Here is a 21,866-nt window from a genome sequence, read left to right on the forward strand (position 1 = left end):
AATCCAGGTTGGTGGAGGGCGGGGGGTCAAGGTGTTGTTGTCGGGGGGCCCGGAAGGCTGGATCTTCTCACCTCCTTTGAAGCTATCGCAAAGAAGGGTGCCAACTTGGAATTGCCCATCCTGGACACAAGTAGGGTGAGATCCACTGGATCTCACCATCGTTAAGGTCAAAACGTGCCACCCAGTTCCCTTTCAGCTGGGCTGTGCAGTGGGAGAAATTGACCAGCCAGCCTTCCCACACCAGGTTGGGTCTATTGCCTTCCCATTAGGCACCGCCGACCTAACAATTATTTGCGGTATTGAGCACCTTCCCCGTAGACCTTGAGCTGAAGCGAGAAGCCACTGGCTGATTGAAGGAGGTTTGAGGCAGCACACAAGACTTCAATCATGGTTGAGCATTCGGCCTCCACGCCCTACGTCTCTGTGATGGACCAGTATGGTTACCAGGTCGGCAAAGTGATCGGCCACGGTTCCTACGGGACCGTCTACGAGGCTTATTTCGCCAAGCAGAAGACGATGGTGGCCATCAAAATCATCTCCAAGAAGAAGGCCTCGGAGGATTACCTCACCAAATTCCTGCCGAGGGAGATACAGGTTGTTATTCTCATGGTGCCGCGTGGATACCCCTTCCAGCCCTGAGCTTTTCCACAGGGCACTTCGCTGTGGGCTCGGGAATGTGTGTTTTGAGCATCCTCGTGACGTCACCCCCATCCAAATGCTGCTCTGAATTTCTTGCTCCCGTTTAATCCAGATTTGCTGTGTCCCTTGGGAAATCTAAGAGATTTGTAGGTTTGTTGTTGTTGCTTAGTCGTTTAGTCATGTCCAACTCTTCGTGACCCCCTGGACCAGAGCATGCCAGGCACTCCTGTCTTCCACTGCCTCCTGCAGTTTAGTCAAACTCATGCTGGTAGCTTTGACAACACTATCCAACCATCTCGTCCCCTATCGTCCCCTTCTCCTTGTGCCCTCCATCTTTCCCAACATCAGGGTCTTTTCCAGGGAGTCTTCTCTTCTCATGAGGTGGCCAAAGTCTTGGAGCCTCAGCTTCAGGATCTGTCCTTCCAGTGAGCACTCAGGGCTGATTTCCTTGAGAATGGACAGGTTTGATCTTCTTGCAGTCCATGGGACTCTCAAGAGTCTCCTCCAGCACCAGAATTCAAAAGCATCCATTCTTCGGCGATCAGCCTTCTTTATGGTCCAGCTCTCACTTCCATACATCACTACTGGGGAAACTATAGCTTTAACTATACGGACCTTTGTTGGCAAGATGATGTCTCCGCTTTTTAAGATGCTGTCTAGGTTTGTCATTGCTTTTCTCCCAAGAAGCAGGGGTCTTTTAATTTCGTGGCTGCTGTCACCATCTGCAGTGATCATGGAGCCCAAGAAAGTAAAATCTCTCACTGCCTCCATTTCTTCCCCTTCTGTTTGCCAGGAGGTGATGGGACCAGTGGCCATGATCTTTGTTTTTTTGATGTTGAGCTTCAAACCATATTTTGCGTTCTTCTCTTCCACCCTCATTAAAAGGTTCTTTAATTCCTCCTCACAAAGAGATGGGCAATATGGGATGGCGTTTTGATGAGGACGTTGTGAAAAATTTGCGCAAGCAGCACCGAGTTATAAATAAACTGCAGGTGGGGAAGACAACCTACTTTTATGGTGACATCTTAGAGTGGTTCCCAAACTTCCTTCCCCATAGACCACTTGAAAATTGAGGAGGGTCTTTCTCACAGACCACATGATTGTTTTCCTACTTCTTGCAGCAGTTGTAATGAGCTGTGTGCTAGATGCAGAACGATTTTTATTGTTATTATTTTATTTCTTATGCATTTCCTGTTCTGCTGTACAGTGGCACCTCGGGTTACATACGCTTCAGGTTACATACGCTTCAGGTTACAGACTCCGCTAACACAGAAATAGTGCTTCACGTTAAGAACTTTGCTTCAGGATGAGAACAGAAATCGCGCTCCGGCGGCGCGACAGCAGCAGGAGGCCCCATTAGCTAAAGTGGTGCTTCAGGTTAAGAACAGTTTCAGGTTAAGTACGGACCTCTGGAACAAATTAAGTACTTAACCTGAGGTACCACTGTATAACCTTTTCAGCCCCCGTAGAATTCAAATTGCAACACGAAACAGAGAGATTTAAAAATGAAGTTAAAAATCCATATGAATATTTTGCGCGATGGCTGTGCTGTCTCCCGTCTTCAGCTGTGAATGCCGCAGACGAGCCACGGACCACCTAAAGTCCTAAACGAAGCTTGTGGACCACTGGAGGAAGGGCAGAGTTGTAGATTGCAATTTTCAGGACACATCATAGGTGTCAAGAGATGGCAATCGTTTCTCAGTGCTAGATTTCTGTTATCAAGAGAACAGAATAAACCCCAAATTCTTGTGTGAGCCACAGGAGATCTGAAATCAGAAACCCTTCCCAGGTGCCCCGGCTTCAATGTAATGTTGATTTTGGGCTTTATGGCTTTGCATATGTTAATTTCCTTTCCCCTTTTGAAGAACAAACATTGCTTATTGACAGATGCTGGGTGCCTTCAATCCTAGAGGTCGAGAAAAGGCTCTGGCTGGATAGTTTTCCATTTGCTGGAGCTATGGGGAAACTGGGCAGCGGAGTCTGAGATCTCATCTGCGCTGCACTTTGTTATAGAACAAATTGGGGTTATTCTTTTGCAACCCAACTCTGCATCGAGAGATTTCAGTGTCCCCTAAGTCCATAAATCGGTCAAGGGGGGAATGTGTGGAGGTAGGAACCAATAGAAGGAAAGCAAGGGAGATCTTTATTTGTCTGTTGCATCACAGCCCCCCTTCCCCCCCTTGCAAGGATCCAGAACAAAGGTGTGTAACAGCTTTTAAAGACTAGAAATTGCCCAACCCCTTAGCCAAAGACCACCCAAAAGCATCATGCAAGCCTCACAGAAAGAGGCGGTTTGCAACAGAAATCTGAGTGCATGGCTGTCAAGATACCTGATAATGTTTTACTCACATTCTTTTAAAATGACGAACACTTGAGTTTCCGAAACCATTGTCATACACCTCTCCTATTCGTGCACATAATGTGCTCTTTTTGCTGGATGTGTAAGTGAAAAGAACTTACTGGGAGAGGTTTTTCCAAGATGTTTCCTTCTGCAGAGAAATATTTGGGGTCATTAAGAGTCAAGATGGTTTTTGGAGTGCTCTCCTGTACTATTTCAGACATGCAGATTACGTGCTTATGGATGTGTGTTTTAGCTTGTGAACTTTTCCGTTTTATTTACGACACCTTAAAATTGTTATAACACAGATACAGCGGTATCACGCCATGGATTTTAAAGTCTTGGCTTCTCACCAAAGAATTCTGGGAAGTGTATTTTGCTTAGGGGCTGAGAATGGTTGGGAGACTCGGAGCTACAATTCCCAGAGCAGTTCAACAGCCAATCCCTCTTCACAGGTGATATAAGAAAAATACTGCTCCTTTTCCCTTATGGGGTATTCCAGAACCCGTACAGAGTCCTTAAGTAGGTTCTCTATCTGTAGGAGAAAATAACAGAGGCCAACCAGAGAATATTGAGAAACAAGGTAGCTAGTAAGCCTGATCTTTATTAAGTGTTGCAACAGGCATTTGAAATTGCCTCCCCTTTAGCTCAAGACCACCCCCCAAAAAATCATACATACATCAGTGAAGGGGCGATCTACACCAGAAAATCTTTTTGCCAGGATTCCTGATAATGGTCACTGATTCCATTTTTCCTGAGCATCCTGGCCATTGCTTTGAGATGGTAAATAGTTTACCGTAGTTCCTGAAATCTCTTACATATATTGATAGTGTGCTCAGCTTAACAGATACCGGTACTTCCAGACTGTATTTGCAAAGGGAGGTGTGTGCCCCTGAAGACAACTGGGACGCTTTTGCCATTTCCTTCCTCCTTGCAAGGAAATATTTGTGGTCAATTTCGGAGAGTCAAAATGGCTCCAGGGTTGCTCTCCTGTACTGTTTCAGAAACTATACTTATGCCTGTGTGTTTGCCTTGTACATTTATGAACATTTATTTTACAGCATATCTGGTGGAACGCTCTGTCTCAAGAGACTAGGGCCCTGCGGGACCTGACATCTTTCCGCAGGGCCTGCAAGACAGAGCTGTTCCACCAGGCCTTTGGTCAGGGCACAGCCTGACTCCCTCCTTTGGCAACCTGCACAGAATTTTGCTTAACGGTTGCCATTAATTTGATTTTAATTAATTTTTATAATGAAATGTTTTTAGAATGTTGGATTATTTGATTGTTTGATTATTTGTTTTTTTTAAGAATTATTTTTTATTAACCGACCAATCACATCAAATCAAACCAAATTACATAAATTCCAAATTACACAGCCGAATTTCAAATTTTTGTTGGGGGTACCCATATTTCAAGTTCTGAAGGGGATCCAATCAACTTCTTTGATTGTTTGATTATTGTTAGCCGCCCTGAGCCCGGCTTCGGCTGGGGAGGGCGGGATATAAATAAAATTATTTATTATTATTATTATTATTATTATTATTATTATTATTATTATTATTATCTTAGACCTTATAATTCTCATAACAATGGGAACTCTGGAAATTGTAGGTCTGAGAGGGAAATAGGGTCTTCCAACAATTCTCAGCACCCTTAACATACCACATTTCCCAGGATTCTTTGGGGGAAGCCATGAACGATTAAAGGGCTACGAGGCTGCTTTGAATGCATAGGGCAGGCAGGGCTTAAGTGTACGCTACATAGTTTTAAAGCACACCCCAAAGAATTATAACAATAATAATAATAATTTATTATTTATACCCCGCCCATCTGGCTGGGTTTCCCCAGACACTCTGGGCGGCTTCCAAAAGATTATTAAAATACTGTGATACATCAAACATTAAAAGTTTCCCTAAACAGGTCTGCCTTCAGATGTCTTCTAAAAGTCTGGTAGTTGTTTATCGCTTTGACATCTGATGGGAGGGCGTTCCACAGGGAGGGCGCCACTACCGAGAAGGCCCTCTGCCTGGTTCCCTGTAACTTGGCTTCTCGCAGTGAGGGAACCGCCAGAAGGCCCTCGGAGCTGGACCTCAGTGTCCAGGCAGAATGATGGAGGTGGAGACGCTCCTTCAGGTATACTGGACCGAGGCCGTTTAGGGCTTTAAAGGTCAGCACCAACACTTTGAATTGTGCTCGGAAACGTACTGGGAGCCAATGTAGGTCTTTCAAGACCGGTGTTATATGGTCTCGGCGGCCGCTCCCAGTCACCAGTCTAGCTGCCGCATTCTGGATTATTTGTAGTTTCCGGATCACCTTCAAAGGTAGCCCCACATAGAGCGCATTGCAGTAGTCCAAGCAGGAGATAACCAGAGCATGCACCACTCTGGCGAGACAGTCTGCGGACAGGGAGGGTCTCAGCCTACGTACCAGATGGAGCTGGTAGACAGCTGCCCTGGATACAGATTTGACCTGTGCCTCCATGGACAGCTGTGAGTCCAAAATGACTCCCAGGCTGCGCACCTGGTCCTTCAGGGGCACAGTTACCCCATTCAGGACCAGGGAATCCTCCACACCTGCCCACCTCCTATCCCCCCAAAACAGTACTTCTGTCTTGTCAGGATTCAACCTCAATCTGTTAGCCGCCATCCATCCTCCAACCGCCTCCAGACACTCACACAGGACCTTCACCGCCTTCACTGGTTCCGATTTAAAGGAGAGGTAGAGCTGGGTATCATCCGCATACTGATGAACACCCAGCCCAAACCCCCTGGTGATCTCTCCCAGCGGCTTCATATAGATATTAAAAAGCATGGGGGAGAGGACGGAACCCTGAGGCACCCCACAAGTGAGAGCCCAGGGGTCTGAACACTCATCCCCCACCACCACTTTCTGAACACGGCCCAGGAGGAAGGAGTGGAACCACTGTATGACAGTGCCCCCAGCTCCTCAAGACGGTCCAGAAGGATGTTATGGTCAATGGTATCAAACGTCGCTGAGAGATCCAGCAGAACTAGGAAACAGGAATTATGGGAAGTGTAGTTTGTTTGGGGTACTGAGATTTCTAAGGTAATCCCTGCTTCCCCTCAGAGAGCTACAATTCTCAGAGTGGTTAAACAATTGATCCCGGGAACTCTGGGAATTGTAGTTCTGTGAAGGGAATCGGTCCCAGACCGATTTCAATCTGTCCGTAACTTTTTCTGCTAATCACCAGACGTTGGCACACGATCTGTTCACGGAAAGTCCAGCCTTAGTTTTCTAACATTTGCTGTTTCATTGTCTCGCTGCCACCATAAAATATATCATCAGGTCTTTGCCAAGCCACCATAAAATATATTATCAGGTCATTGCCGAGGCAACTTTGAGTTGCTTCCGTCAACAAAAGTATATAAAGCTAATATGGTTGGGCGTCAACATTTTTTACTATAAAACTTACTGCCTGACCAGCATGGGTGCAACCCCAAGAATAAATGTTGAAACATGCAACTCTGAATCCCCCAAGCGAATACAACCTCAGCAGGCGTAATATAGTTCAGCCTATAGCTTTGTAGTATAAAAAGAATGTTTCACGAGAACTGGCAGGGGGAGAAATGAGTGGAAGGGGCACAATGGTGTCAGATGTGGGCAAATCAATTTCCCCCATATAACAAAAAGCAAACAACACCATAAAAACAATCCTCTTCTTCTTGTTGTTGTTGTTAGAATTTATATACTGCCCTATACCCACAGGTCTCAGGGCAGTTTAAATAATAAAATCAAAATATAAAACCACAAAAACAGTAATCAAAAACAATAACAACCCAAACCCCTGTCTCCCATATGACTAGAGATGTAAAATTTCTGGAAATTTTGAAGCCACAAGGGGGAAAAACGTTTCCCTCCCTCTTTCCCCCCAGAAAAAGTAGATTTTTTTGGGGGGGGGATTTAAAGTTCAGTATGGAATAGTTTTACAAAATGCTTGAAACACAGTGTATATAAATGTATTGTGCTTGCAATAAAACAGGTAACCCCCCCCTTTCCCTCAAAAGCAACAACAAAAAAGCAAGAAATCGTCAACATAAAAAATAATCAGAATTGCCCCTTGGCACCAACAGCAAATAAAATTCAGGTCCACCTCAATATTTAAGCTCCGTAGAAGGTCTACCCTTTGAGTACTGCTTTGGGTGGGAGGGAAGAAACAGAAGAAACCGTTTGACTTCCAAAACATTCAAAAACCAAAGTGTGGCTTCTGATTGGAAGCTCCTGCAGCCAATTGGAAGCTGCACTGGACATTTGGCTTCCAAAAATCGTTAGAAAACCGTAACACTCACTTCCAGGTTTTGATTGTTTGGGAGCCAAGGCGTTCGAGATCCAAGGTACGACTGTATGTCAACATAATCAACCCACATGTCCAAACAGATATTGAAACAAGACTGAGGATTGCAGGATATACATGGAGAAGGCAGCCAGATCTTCAGGCCAATGTGTAGTCGATGTTGTTGTTGTTTAGTCGTTTAGTTGTGTCCGACTCTTCGTGACCCCCTGGACCAGAGCACGCCAGGCACTCCTGTCTTCCACTGCCTCCCGCAGTTTAGTCAAACTCATGCTGGTAGCTTCGAGAACACTGTCCCACCATCTCGTCCTCTGTCGTCCCCTTCTCCTTGTGCCCTCCATCTTTCCCAACATCAGGGTCTTTTCCAGGGAGTCTTCTCTTCTCATGAGGTGGCCAAAGTCTTGGAGCCTCAGCTTCAGGATCTGTCCTTCCAGTGAGCACTCAGGGCTGATTTCCTTCGGAATGGAGAGGTTTGATCTTCTTGCAGTCCATGGGACTCTCCAGAGTCTCCTCCAGCACCAGAATTCAAAAGCATCAATTCTTCGGCTATCAGCCTTCTTTATGGCCCAACTCTCACTTCCATACATCGCGACTGGGAAAACCATAGCTTTAACTATACGGACCTTTGTTGGCAAGGTGGTAGTCGATAGTGGATATTTATTCCTCCAGCCTCATAATATAACTCTTTTTGTGACCATAAAAGTTCACAGGATCCACATCCATTTCCTATCTGTTAGTCCCTTGGATATATCAAGGGTTTTTCTGAAACAGATTTAATCCAGATCCTTTCTGACAAAGCGCATGTTTCGCCTTGCCCTCCAGGTGATGAAAACCCTGCGCCACAAATACGTGATCAGTTTCTACCAGGCTATCGAGACCACCTCTCGCCACTACATCATCATGGAGCTGGCACCCTGTGGTGACGTCCTGGAGTGGATCCAGAAATCGGGAGCTTGCTCCGAGGCCCTGGCCGGGAAGTGGTTTTCTCAGCTGTCTCTGGGGATCGCCTATCTGCACGGCAAGGGCATCGTGCACCGGTGAGTAAATGGAGGAAATGGCAATAGGCCAGGAAAAGAGGCAGTCCTCAAAGCTCCCTGTAGAAACAGCTACAGTGGTGCCCCGCAAGACGAATGCCTCGCAAGACGGAAAACCCGCTAGACGAAAGAGTTTTCCGTTTTGGAGGTGCTTCGCAAAACGAATTTGCTATGGGCTTGCTTCGCAAGACGAAAATGTCTTGCGATTCCTGGGGCATTTTTCCCCCCTCCCCCCCTTTTTCCCAAGCCCCTAAGCCGCTTAACAGCTGTTCGCTAAGCCGCTTAACAGCTGATCGCTAAGCCGCTTAACAGCTGATCTAAGCCGCTTAACAGCTGATCTAAGCCGCTAATTGCCTTTTAGCAGCTAATCCGCTAATCCCTTAAGCCTTTAATAGCCGCTAATAGCCTTTTAGCAGCTAATCCACTAATCTCTTAAGCCTTTAATAGCGGCTAATAGGCGCTAATAGCGCTAATAGCGCTAATCCGCTAATGGGCTTGCTTCGCAAGACGAAAAAAACCGCAAGGCGAAGAGACTCGCGGAACAGATTCTTTTCGTCTTGCGAGGCACCACTGTATTTTTAAGACTTGGGCTGTGTGTGCACCAGATCTACTGTATACATGTCCCATTCAAAGCACACACAGCTGTCTGGTGTTCAGAAGCAATTCTTGCCTGCCTCTTTGGAGGCTGAGAACAGCCATCCTGGCTAGTAGCAATCAACAGCCCTCGACTCCTGGCTGGCTCACCAAATTGTTATAAGAAAAAACTGCTCTCCTTTTCCTCTTGGGGTACCCAAGAGCCTGTACAGCAGGGGTAGGCAACCTAAGGCCTGTGGGCCAGACAAGGCCCAATCGCCTTATCGATCCAGCTCACGGACGGTTCAGGAATCAACGTGTTTTTTCATGAGTAGAATCATAGCTGTCAACTTGCAGATTTGAAAATCAGGGACCAGCAGCCTCGAAAATAAGGGATCAGCAGCCAAAATAAGGGATTTTCCAAGCACAGGTATGTTCAACTTCTGAGCCCCTCCGAGCCAAAGGCAGAAAGCTCAGCCGGCAGCCAAACGAAGCCTCAAGCGGTGGTTCCCACAGCGCAGCAACCCGGCAAAGGGGATGCAGCAAGGGAAACCACCGTCACCTCTCCGCTGGGAAGCGCTGAGCAAAGGCGAGTCCCCAGGCAACGCGGCCGATTTGATCGGCACAAGGCATGCAAGCTCCACCCCCCAGTCGTTCTTGGACTCCTTATTGGGTGAGCAACGCAGCCAAGCAACACAGTTGGAGCCTCCCTCCTCCCTGGCCGGCAGGGAGGGAGGGAGAGGAGCTGCTTCCTTTGAAACCCGGGAAATTTAAGGGACATCATCAATAAGGGACAGCAGCGGGACACGGCGCTGGGATAAGGGAGTTTCCTGCCAAATAAAGGACGGTTGACAGCTATGCTCCTTGGAGGCTGAGAACAGCTATCCTGGCTCATAGCCATGCACAGCCCTTGACTCCTGGCTGGCTCGCCAAATTGTTATAAGAAAAAACTGCTCCCTTTTCCTTATGGGGTACCCAAGAGCCCGTACAGCAGGGGTAGGCATCCTAAGGCCTGTGGGCCAGATAAGGCCCAATCGCCTTATCAATCCGGTTCACAGGCAGTTCAGGAATAGGCCTGTTTTTACATAAGTAGAATGTGTCCTTTTCTTTAAAATGTGCATATGGGTTATTTGTGGGGCCTGCCTGGTGTTTTTACATGAGTAGAATGTGTGCTTTTATTTAAAATGCATCTCTGGGTTATTTGTGGGGCATAGGAATTCGTTCACTCCCCCCTAAATAGTCTAGCCCACCACATGGTCTGAGGGACGGTGGACCGGTCCACGGTTGAAAAACGTTGCTGATCCCTGCCGTACAGAGTCCTTATGTAGGCTCTCTATCAGTAGGAGAAAATAACAGAGGCTGACCAGAGAAGACTGAGAAGCAAAGCAGCTAGTAAGCCTGATCTTCATTAAACTGTTGCAACAGGGTCCCCACTCCCCACACACAGGAAGGGAGGAGAGAACACAGAACAAGCCCTTATATAGACTTTTGAAATTGCCCACCCTGTAGCCCAAGACCACCCCCAAAACATCATACATACATCACAGAAGGAGGTGGTCTACAGCAGAAATTTGAGTGTGTTGCTTCTCTCCTGTCTGTCAGGATACCTGATCATGCCTTACTTGGTTGCCTTTTCTGGGTAGCCTGGCCATTCCTTTGGGATGGTAAATAGTTCCTGAATCTCTCATGCATATTGAGAACAGATACGTGCCAGACTGTATTTGAAAAGGAAGGCGTAAGCCCCTACAATCAAAAGACAATCGGAAAGCTTTCCACATTTCCTTCCTCCTTGCAGAGAAATATTTGAGGTCAATTTGGGAGAGTCAAAATGGCTTCAGGATTGTTCTCCTGTACTATTTCAGACATGTGGCTTATATACTTATGTGTTGGCTTTGGACATTAATGAACATTTATTTTATAGGGAAGGGGAAGTAATAGTGCCACTGTATTCTGCTCTGGTCAGACCTCACCTGGAGTACTGTGTCCAGTTCTGGGCACCACAGTTCAAGAAGGACACTGACAAACTGGAACGGGTCCAGAGGAGGGCAACCAAAATGGTCAAAGGCCTGGAAACGATGCCTTATGAGGAACGGCTAAGGGAGCTGGGCATGTTTAGCCTGGAGAAGAGGAGGTTAAGGGGTGATATGATAGCCTTGTTCAAATATATGTCACATAGGATGTCACATAGAGGAGGGAGAAAGGTTGTTTTCTGCTGCTCCAGAGAAGCGGACACGGAGCAATGGATCCAAACTACAAGAAAGAAGATTCCACCTAAACATTAGGAAGAACTTCCTGACAGTAAGAGCTGTTTGACAGTGGAATTTGCTGCCAAGGAGTGTGGTGGAGTCTCCTTCTTTGGAGGTCTTTAAGCAGAGGCTTGACAACCATATGTCAGGAGTGCTCTGATGGTGTTTCCTGCTTGGCAGGGGGTTGGACTCGATGGCCCTTGGGGTCTCTTCCAACTCTATGATTCTATGATTCTATATCCGAGACCTTAGAATTCTTATAACATCCTTCTTTTTATCTGTCCTGAACATTCGGCTTTGTGCAATGTCCAGGAGTTCTAGCACTGTGGGAGAGGGAGCGAAACTTCCCTCTATGCTGTGCTTAATTTAATAAATGTCTGTCTTCTTGCATCTCACTAGCTTTTCTCCAGCCTCTTTTGGGGGAAGGAGAAGTCCTCAGGGCTCCAGACTTCCTTTGTAGTGGAATCCCCCCCCCCCCTGATCTCTCTGGTTGTCATTTTCTGAACCTTCTCCAGCTGCGATATCCTTTCCACACTGGAGTCTGAACCTGAGATGTCCCCATGAGAAAGTCCTGCAGGTTTAACCCACTTCCCCTGTGATAGGAATTTTGAGGTCTTAGATATTAGTTAAATGTTCATAAGTGTACCAACCAAGCACATACATAGATCAGCACAGGAAGACCGACCTGGAACCATTTTGATTCCCAAACTGACCAAATGTTTTCTCTGCAAGGTCAAAGGAAAATGGAAAAGCCTCCCCATTGTCTTTTCCTTCACAAATCCTGTCTTAAGGGTATGTCTGTGTTTGAATAGGGTGTGAGCCTGTGACCTGGCCCAGGAACTAAGTATTTATCATTACAAAAGGCTGGCCAGGCTACCCAGGCAATCCAGTCAAGTAACCTGCCAGACAGGAGATAAACAAGGACAGGAGAAAAACAACATTCAAAATTTATGTTTTAGACCGCCTTTTCTGTGATGTAGGTGTGATGTATCTGAGGGGCGGTCTTAGGTTACACCCCTTCTGTAATGTTCTGGGGGTAGTCTTGATCTAAAGGGTGCCAATTTCAAAAGTCTTTATAAGACCTTGCACGCCATTTTTCTGGGTCCCTCCTCTCCTGCGGATGAGGGGAGCACCCTGTTGCAACAGATCAGTAAAGGCCAAGCCTACAGGCTGCTGTTTTGCTCCAAGTAATCCTGGTTGGTGCCTTTGTTTTTGTCGAAGGGAGCCCTCGGATTTTTCCCGTTAACACCCCTAAGATCCCCACCCGAATCCCTGTCTCCTTCCTTTTCTCCCTCTGCCCTTTCCCGACCGCAGGGACCTGAAACTCGAGAACCTTCTCCTTGACAAGCGCGAAAACATCAAGATCTCAGACTTTGGCTTCTCCAAGATGGTGTCCACTCAGACACAGCCTCCCCCGACGCCATCCTACCGCATGATGAGCTGCTTCTCGCACCTGAGCCAGACCTACTGCGGCAGCTTCGCCTACGCTTGCCCCGAGATCTTGCTCGGCCTGCCCTACAACCCGTTCCTCTCTGACATCTGGAGCATGGGGGTCATCCTCTACACCTTGGTGGTGGCCCACCTGCCCTTCGACGACACCAACCTCAAGAAGCTGCTGCGGGAGACGCAGAAGGAGGTCAGCTTCCCCAGCCACCTCCAGATCAACGAGGAAATCAAGGTGAGCGGCACGACACCTAGGAGCCGTACCCACAAAAGCCACCAGGGGGCGCCATGCCAATACCACTGAGTGCCAGTAGGGATGCGGGTGGTGCTGTGGTCTAAACCACTGAGCCTCTTGGGCTTGACGATCAGAAGGTCGGCGGTTCGAATCCCCGCGACGGGGTGAGCTCCCGTTGCTCTGTCCCAGCTCCTGCCAACCTAGCATGCCAGTGAAAGTAGATACCGTATTTTTCGCTCCATAAGACGCACCAGACCATAAGACGCACCTAGTTTTTGGAGGAGGAAAACAAGGAAAAAAATATTCTGAATCCCAGAAGCCAGAACAGCAAGAGGGATCGCTGCGCAGCGAAAGCAGCGATCCCTCTTGCTGTTCTGGCTTCTGGGATAGCTGCGCAGCCTGCATTCGCTCCATAAGACGCACACACATTTCCCCTTACTTTTTAGGAGGGAAAAAGTGAGTCTTATAGAGCAAAAAATACGGTAAATAGGTAGCACTGCAGTGGGAAGGTAAACGGCGTTTCCGTGCGCTCTGATTTCCGTCATGTCAGAAGCGGTTTAGTCCTCCTGGCCACACAACCCGGAAAGCTGTCTGTGGACAAACGCCGGCTCCCTCAGCCTGAAAGCGAGATGAGCGCCACAACCCCATAGTCACCTTTGACTGGACTTAACCGTCCAGGGGTCCTTTACCTTTACCTACTCATGGGATAACGGTGTGGTGCCCATACCCCAGTAGGGGGTGTTGATGTGGGGGTCCTGTATCCAGACCCTCAAAATCCCCTATGGGGTACTTGTACAATGCTGCCCATACCCTCAAATGCCACTAGGGGGTGCTGCTGCATGGGTGCTACATCAATACCCTCAAAAACCAGTAGGGGGCACTTGCAGGACAGTGGTGCTTCTATGCCTGCCCCCTAAAAAGCTACTCAGAGGTCCTAATGTAAGACATGTTGTCTCCTCTCCCCTTGCCCTTAACTCACAGCTTCTCCTCCTCTTTGAGCTTTTTTTTTTTAAAAAAGTTTTTATTATTAAAATAATTCAACATTAATACACACATATTGTGAATATACAAGCATACAAACATACATTTCATACAGTCCTTAAAAATGTTCAAACATACCTACACTCAATCCCACAGATAATTCCTTTTCCCATCACCATCCACCACCCCTCACCCCACCTTTGTGTTAGACTTCCAATTTACTTAATTGTGATTTCTTCCCACTTCTGTTACTTTCTTTCACACACCTTTAACCTAATTTCATTCTTCTTTTTCTATTACACATCATTATCCATCTTATTTAGTATTCCAGTATTTAAAACGGAACTTGTAATAGGAGTTCTGATTTTTCAATATGGTTTTGCAAGTATCCTTTAAACACCTTCCAGTCCCTGTCTATCTTCTCTTTTGAGATCTCCTCCTCGGGCTTTTAACTGGGTTGGAACAGGCAGAAATCCAACAGGTGCGGTTTTCCCAGCCAGTGCCATTCACACGTCAGCCTGGCTGCAGCGCTGATACTCTTGAGTGCAGCAGACATACTTACTGTGAGGCTGGCACCTGCATCAACCTCTCCACCCACCCAGCACCCCGAGGCTGTATCACGGGGGTGGCAGGAATGCCAGCTACACCCTGGCTGATCACCTGGTTCCTCCGAGCAAGGACAAGAGCTGTTTCTCGACTCTCACGGCGCCTTCCTCCTGGAGCCTTCCTTCTTCCGACGTTAGCAGCTTCCAACGATTGGCAAGACATGACTGATGGAGGAGGTGGGCACCCGGCTCCTAGGCGTTCAGAAGAGGGCGAAAAATACCAGCCGCAGGGAGAGTTGGGGGCTCTTTCCCGCCCACAACAGAAGCCCAAATTTATCAGGGCTCCTCAACAATTTGGAGTGGCCTTGCTGGCTCTTGCGGGCTGCAGCAAGAGAAATATGTCACCCAGATCTGAGGAAACAAGCTCTAAAGCGAGAGGCCACTGTAAATCAGTTAGAACAGGAGTCCTCAAACTTTGTTAACAGGGGGACAGTTTACTGTCCCTCAGACACTGTTGGGAGCCGGACTATAGTTTGGAAAAAAAATATGAATTCCTATGCACACGGCACATCTTTTATTTATAGTGCACAAAAACAGGAAAAACAATACAATATTTAAATTGAAGAATGGTTTTAATCAACATAAACTTTTAAGTATTTCAGTATGGGCCTTGCTTTTGGCTCCTGAGATGGTCAGTATCCGGTTTCATATTTGTCACTAGTTGTAGCAAGTGTTTATCAGTTAGTCTGGATCTGGTTGGAGATTTCACATGTTTCATTCGGGGGAAAGTCTGTTCACAGACATAGGTAAAGGTAAAGGGACCCCTGACCATTAGGTCCAGTCGTGACAGACTCTGGGGTTGTGGCGCTCATCTCGCTTTACTGGCTGAGGGAGCCGGCGTACAGCTTCCGGGTCATGTGGCCAGCATGACTAAGCCGCTTCTGGCGAACCAGAGCAGCGCACGGAAACGCCGTTTACCTTCCTACTGGAGCGGTACCTATTTATCTACTTGCACGTTGTGCTTTCGAACTGCTAGGTTGGCAGGAGCAGGGATTGAGCAACGGGAGCTCACCCCGTTGCAGGGATTTGAACTGCCAACCTTCTGATCGGCAAGTCCTAGGCTCTGTGGTTCAACCCACAGCGCCACCCGTGTCCTCATTCACAGACATAGGTGCTGCCAAAGATGGTTGAGATTTTGAGTGCACGGTTCCTGAGATTAAGCTATGCATCAGAGGGGAGAGATGCATAGAAATTAGTGAGGCTGCCTGATTTGAATGTGTCTTTCACAATTTTGTAGTAATTCCATTTGGTAAATCGGATTGACAGTTTCAATGTCAACAGAAAACTCTCAGCCACAGAGCATAGAAGGAGAGATTGCAAAAGCACCGGCCTGTGTGTGCAGGATCACACCATCCCTCCTCTTGCACGCACACTGCCCTCCTTCCCCACAACCAACCATCCACTCGCAGTATCAACGGACGCGGGATGCAGAGGTCATGCTCAGGCACAGGACGCCATACACCCATTAGACAGCGGCGGGTTCTGCAATTGCCGGGCAGGCTGGGTTCAGGACTGTGGCAGGCCTGATCTGGCCTGCGGACCGTAGTTTGAGGACCCCTTGGTTAGGAGGACCGCAAGATGCCTCAAAAGGTTAAAGTTTGTTTTTTGATCCCGGAGGGAAATGAACACGGCTCCCGTGACTCCTCTCCTCCTTCCTGGGAGCCCGATTTTGTCGTCTCCTTAGGTCAGCGTGCGGAATCATGTGCCAACTCCCCGAACCTTAAGAATGTAAGGCCCGATGGGGCTCTTTTACTGGGTCGTTTTCTGGGCTTCTTCAGTGGTCTAATATCAAAGCCTTGATAGGTATATTGATATTCAATTTCATAATGAATAGTATTTCTTGGCTTAAGCTTAAGAGCCTGATTTGCTTAGCAATCAGCGGCCTCACTTGGACTGCCAGGGCGAAACAGGTGCAAAACGCCAGCACCCGGTCTATAACCTCATGAACATTCATCTACAACTTCACTAGCATCTCTCAGTATTGTGAACAACACCGAACTTACCCTTTGTTGCTATCTTTATGAACTTACTTAAAAAGATAAAGAAAACAAAAGACTGAGTCAAGCATTTGAAAAATCTATTGAAATTAGACATTATAAGTTCATCTTAAGTTGAGTAGTTCGTAAGTTTCTGTGGTTTTGCACAAGGTTTTGTATTTTTCTCAGAAGATCGATAAAGAATGTATAATTATTTTGGTAATTAATGGTAAAGGTAAAGGGACCCCTGACCATTAGGTCTAGTCGTGGCTGACTCTGGGGTTGTGGCGCTCATCTCGCTTTACTGGCCGAGGGAGCCAGTGTCCAGCTTCCGGGTCATGTGCCAGCCGCTTCTGGCAAACCAGAGCAGCGCACGGAAACGCCGTTTACCTCCCCGCCAGAGTGGTACCTATTTATCTACTTGCACTTTGACGTGCTTTCGAGCTGCTAGGTTGGCAGGAGCAGGGACCGAGCAACGGGAGCTCACCCCGTCACGGGGATTCGAACCGCCAACCTTCTGATCAGCAAGCTCTGTGGTTTAACCCACAGCGCCACCCACATCCCTATTTTTTTTTGGGGGGGGGGAGGTAATTATTGGGTGTATATTAGTCGCCAACGTGTTGCACGAGTCGTACTACTTCTGTCAACAGCACAGGTTGCATTTTTCTAGCATTAGTTGTTAAGCAGCAACAGCATGCATGATGGTTTGCGGAGTACAAAAGGTTAGACTGCGTCCTCTACGGTTTACGGTCTTCCCCGCGAGATGGCTGTTGCTAAGTGTGTTTGTGTGAGAGAGAACTTGGGTAAATTCAGAAGCGGATTAGAGTTCAAAAAACTGGAGGGAGAACTCCCTTCCTCTTCATGGAGACCCTTGCTATGTTTTGCTACAGACATAGCTTTCATTGGGGCTTGGGGGGGGGGCGGAGAAACTTGGCCAGATGAACTATTGTGTTGTTGTTTTTTCAAACAACCTGTTACTAAGACCCTCCCAGTTAAATCATAAAATTGTAGAGTTGGAGGGGAAGAAGAAGAAGAGTTTGGATTTGATATCCCACTTTATCACTACCTGAAGGAGTCTCAAAGTGGCTAACAATCTCCTTTCCCTTCCTCCCCCACAACAAACACTCTGTGAGGTGAGTGGGGCTGAGAGACTTCAAGGAAGTGTGACTGGCCCATGGTCACCCAGCAGCTGCATGTGGAGGAGCGGAGACGCGAACCCGGTTCCCCAGATTACAAGACTACCGCTCTTAACCACTACACCACACTGGCTCTGACCCTGCACACTGATGACCCTGCAAGTCATCTAATCCAACCGCCTGCAATGCAGGAATCTTTTGCCCCATGTGGGTCTCGAACCCACAACCCTGAGATTTAAAGGTCTCGTGCTCTATTGGCCATTGGCCACACTGGCCGGAGATGGATTGGAACTGGAGTCCAAGAAGACCTGACAGGGCACACCTTTCCTCCTACCCCAGATCTAGCGAAGGCCTCTTTATAAACGATTCCTCCTGCAACGCACAAGGGAATAATCCAAAACCGAAAGCAAACCTGCTTTTCCACTTTGGAACAATTGTTTTCACCCAGTTGCAAATTCAGTTGCTTAATCGGGTGCCTCTCGTACAGTGAAGTTCTTTTTTGTCGAGAGAGTGCACTACAATTCCCTGAATTCCCCAGGAAGAGATTCGTGCTGAAAAGCTGCTCCAAGGAATCGTGGCTCCGTGAAGAGGATAGAGGTCTCCTAGCAACTCTCAGCACCAGTGCTGGGTTTACATATAAGCTAAACAAGCTATAGCTTAGGGCCCCACTCTCTTGGGGGCTCCCAAAAAAGTTAAAGGAGGAAAAAACTGGATGTACATTTCCAAAATATAAGATTAAAAACAAATTTAAAAAAAACCTACCTACAGCAACAGTGTTTTGTGTTGTGTAGGCTCCTATGATGTAAGTCATGGGCCCCGCCTGCTAGCCTGCTCCCTAAAATATCACTGGTTTGCTCATTTCTATATATAGGGTGCCTACATTCTGCATGGACTGATTGCATGCCAACAGGGGCAAATGGCTTGAGATACCTATGAGGTCCATCAATGACCATATAACATATATTCATCACAACAGTGACAATATGTTGTTGACAAAAGACAGCTGGACATATAAAGGGCCCCATTACCTTCAGTAGCTTAGGGCCTCATCAAACCTAAATCCGGCCCTGCTCAGCACCCATAACAAACTAGAGTTCCCACAAGCTTTTTTGGGGGGGGGGAGGGAGTTATGGCTGTTTAAAGTGGAGTGACACTGCTTTAGAGGTGTAATCCATGAAGGTGGTGCTGTGGGTTAAACCACAGAGCCTAGGGGTTCGAATCCCCGCGACAGGGTGAGCTCCCGTTGCTCGGTCCCTGCTCCTGCCAACCTAGCAGTTCCAAAGCACATCCAAATGCAAGTAGATAAATAGGTACCCCTCCAGCAGGAAGGTAAACGGTGTTTCCGTGCGCTGCTCTGGTTCGCCAGAAGCGGCTTAGTCCTGCTGGCCACATGACCCAGAAGCTGTACACCGGCTCACCTGGCCAGTAAAGCGAGATGAGCACCGCAACCCCAGAGTCGGCCACGACTGGACCTAATGGTCAGGGGTCCCTTTACCTTTTACCAGCCATGACGGCTGGGCTCGGTGTCCGCAGCCATGTTTCTGAACGCCACTTGCTGGAGAGGGCCCTTGTTTTCGAATCCTGCTCGTAGGTTTCCCACAACCCCCTGGGAGAACAGGTGAGCGGATTTAGCTGGGCGGTTGCCCTGATCCAAAGCCTCCTCCTTCGTAGCGGTTAAACCCGGAGCGCCTGTCTCTCTCGCCCCTGCAGGAACTGGTCCACCGCATCCTGCGCCCAGCTTCCAAGCGGCTGAACATCCTGGAGGTGCTCAAAGTCCCTTGGGTGCTCAAGTTCCTGGCTGAGAAGCCGACCACCGAGATCAAGGCCCTGGAAGCCATCTGCGGACCCCGGGCAGCCGACACCAGCAAGAACGCCACCACGCCCAGCACCACAAAGTCCCGCTCCCTCACCTTCACGCCGGACAAAAAGAAGGCCGCTAGCCGGACCCGCAGCACCGGGCAGATCAAGGGGACTAAGACCCAGGAGAAGCCCATCTGAAGGAGGGGAGACATCTTGGAACGAGGGAGGGGGGAAATCTCAGACTGGAGTTTCTCACCTGCAGTGACCGGGCGATATTTTCTTTGGGGGGGCGAAAGTCCAGGGGGTGGGTGGTCTAGGGGGTGCACAGGGACTGTAGGGGGGAAAAGGAGGGCAGGGAACAGCCAGAAATAGCATCGCAGCCCCTTCCCTTCATCAGGCCTAAAGGAACAAAAACAGCAGCAGGTTTCGGAAAATGACGTTTGGGTGCCATCTCTGAAATGCGAGATTAAAACCGAAAACAGAACAGTCCTTTGGGGTTTCGCAGAAGTCAATTTGGGAAGGTGGTTAACGGACCTTTACACTCATCCCTTCTCTGGGAATTCTTTTATTAACGCGCACCCACAAAACCAGTGGCTGGTTTTGAGAGCCAGAGTGGTGTAGTGGTTAAGGGCGGTAGTCTCGTAATCTGGTGAACCGGGTTCGATTCCCTGCTCCTCCACATGCAGCTGCTGGGTGACCTTGGGCCAGTCACACTTCTCTGAAGTCTCTCAGCCCCACTCACCTCACAGAGTGTTTGTTGTGGGGGAGGAAGGGAAAGGAGAATGTTAGACGCTTTGAGACTCCTTCGGGTAGTGATAAAGCGGGATATCAAATCCAAACAAACCTTGAACCACCATATACAGTGGTACCTCGGGTTAAGAGCTTAATTTGTTCCGGAGGTCCGTTCTTAACCTGAAACTGTTCTTAACCTAATGGGGCCTCCTGCTGCTAATGGGGCTAACAGCTAATGGGGCCTCCCGCTGCCGCCACACAAGTTCTGTTCTCACCCTGAAGCAAAGTTCTTAACTCGAGGTACTATTTCTGGGTTAGCGGAGTCTGTGACCTGAAGCATCTGTAACCCGAGGTACCGCTGTATATACTTTCCCCGGGGTTATTGAGCCAAAAGGCTGCGATTCTTGATTTTGCAGAATGGTAGCTCTTGAAGGGACCCAGAGTGTAATCTAGTCCAACCCCCTGCAATGCAGGAATCTCAACTAGATCCCTCCACAACATGTGGCCACTCAACCACTTGCTTAAAAACCTCCAAGGAAGGAGAGTCCACTAGCTTCAGAGGGAGACGTTTCACTGTCGAACCGCTCTTCCCGTGAGAAAATTCTTCCTGATGTTTAGCTGGAATCAGTGGTGTAGCAGAGTTTGCCAGCCTCCAGGGCATAGAGGGCAAAGAGAACCTGCTGTGCTAGCCCAGGCCTTGCCACTGCCGCCCCTGGAGCGCCCCCCCCCCCTCTGGGTTATGCTATGCTGCCTGTCAGCCCACATGGGGGGCCGACAGCCGGCCGTCACAGCCTTTGGTGGTTGGATTCCCCGGATGTCCACCAAGAGGAGTGCCAGGCTGGGCTGGGCCCTTGCCCGCCTCCCTCAGCCTCTGCCCGCTCGCCAAGTGCAGTGCGAACGACCCTCTGTTGTGTTCTGGAGTTCAGCTCCTTCCCCAGCGAGGAAATTTGGAGTTTGCAAAAAAGCCACCTTAGTGACAGCAAGCGTGGCAACGAACAGCATGCGGGGTTTCAGCAGGATCTAGGAAGCGGAGGACCGAAACACAAAGTTGTTGGTCCGTACCGTACAGCCCGCAGTGCCTTCCTGCGTTTCAGAAAGGGGACCATTTCAGCCCCACGTGGCTCTTTGGAAAAGGTGCCATTTTAGCGGGTGGCGCTGTGTGTTAAACCACTATCTAGGACTTGCCGATCATAAGGTTGGCGGTTTGAATCCCCCGACGGGGTGAGCTCCCGTTGCTCAGTCCCTGCTCCTGCCAACCTAGTTTGAAAGCACATCAAAGTGCAAGTAGATAAATAGGTTCCGCTCCGGCGGGAAGGTAAATGGCGTTTCCGTGTGCTGCTCTGGTTCGCCAGAAGCGGCTTAGTCATGCTGTACGCCGGCTTCCTCGGCCAGTAAAGTGAGATGAGCGCCACAACCCCAGAGTCAGCCACGACTGGACCTAATGGTCAGGGGTCCCTTTACCTTAAAAATTAGGCAGGGCAGTGTATGCGGGGAAGCTTATAAAAGATGCAAAGTGAGTAGCAAACACGCCCCGCAAACCAATGAAAGTGAAGGCCGGGGTCAAGAGTATGAGAAAATCTAAGTGTTCTCACTCCACCCAAAATACTTTAAATTAAGATGTAGCGATGTGTGCTGACAGCTTCCAGTGAGGAATCGGAACAGAGGTCTGGTGGTCGCTCTTACCTGCAGTAACTGAGCAGAGCCTCCAAGCTTAGGGGCAGTCTACCTATAATTGCACGGGAGAGGGCCCAAGAAGGGCGGGCAGTGGCTTCGTTGGGCACATCTGATTGGGCAGCGTGCGGAACAGAGGGACACTCT

General features: G+C 48.5%; 2 protein-coding genes across 2 annotated transcripts in view; both read left to right on the top strand.

Annotated features, from left to right (window-relative positions):
* On the top strand, positions 1 to 19,805 carry TSSK4 (testis specific serine kinase 4). The gene is made up of 4 exons (XM_083410611.1): positions 1 to 594; positions 8,110 to 8,324; positions 12,455 to 12,818; positions 19,227 to 19,805. The coding sequence occupies exons 1-4, from the start codon at positions 388 to 390 to the stop codon at positions 19,512 to 19,514; spliced, it is 1,074 nt and encodes a 357-aa protein (XP_083266737.1). The 5' UTR covers positions 1 to 387; the 3' UTR covers positions 19,515 to 19,805.
* The window catches only part of GMPR2 (guanosine monophosphate reductase 2), a 269,008-nt gene that overhangs the window by 197,782 nt on the left and 49,360 nt on the right, over positions 1 to 21,866 (top strand). The gene's annotated exons all lie outside the window — the stretch shown is intronic.

The sequence above is a fragment of the Podarcis tiliguerta genome, assembly GCF_965153285.1.
Source record: "Podarcis tiliguerta genome assembly, chromosome: 13".
Lineage (NCBI taxonomy): Eukaryota > Metazoa > Chordata > Lepidosauria > Squamata > Lacertidae > Podarcis > Podarcis tiliguerta.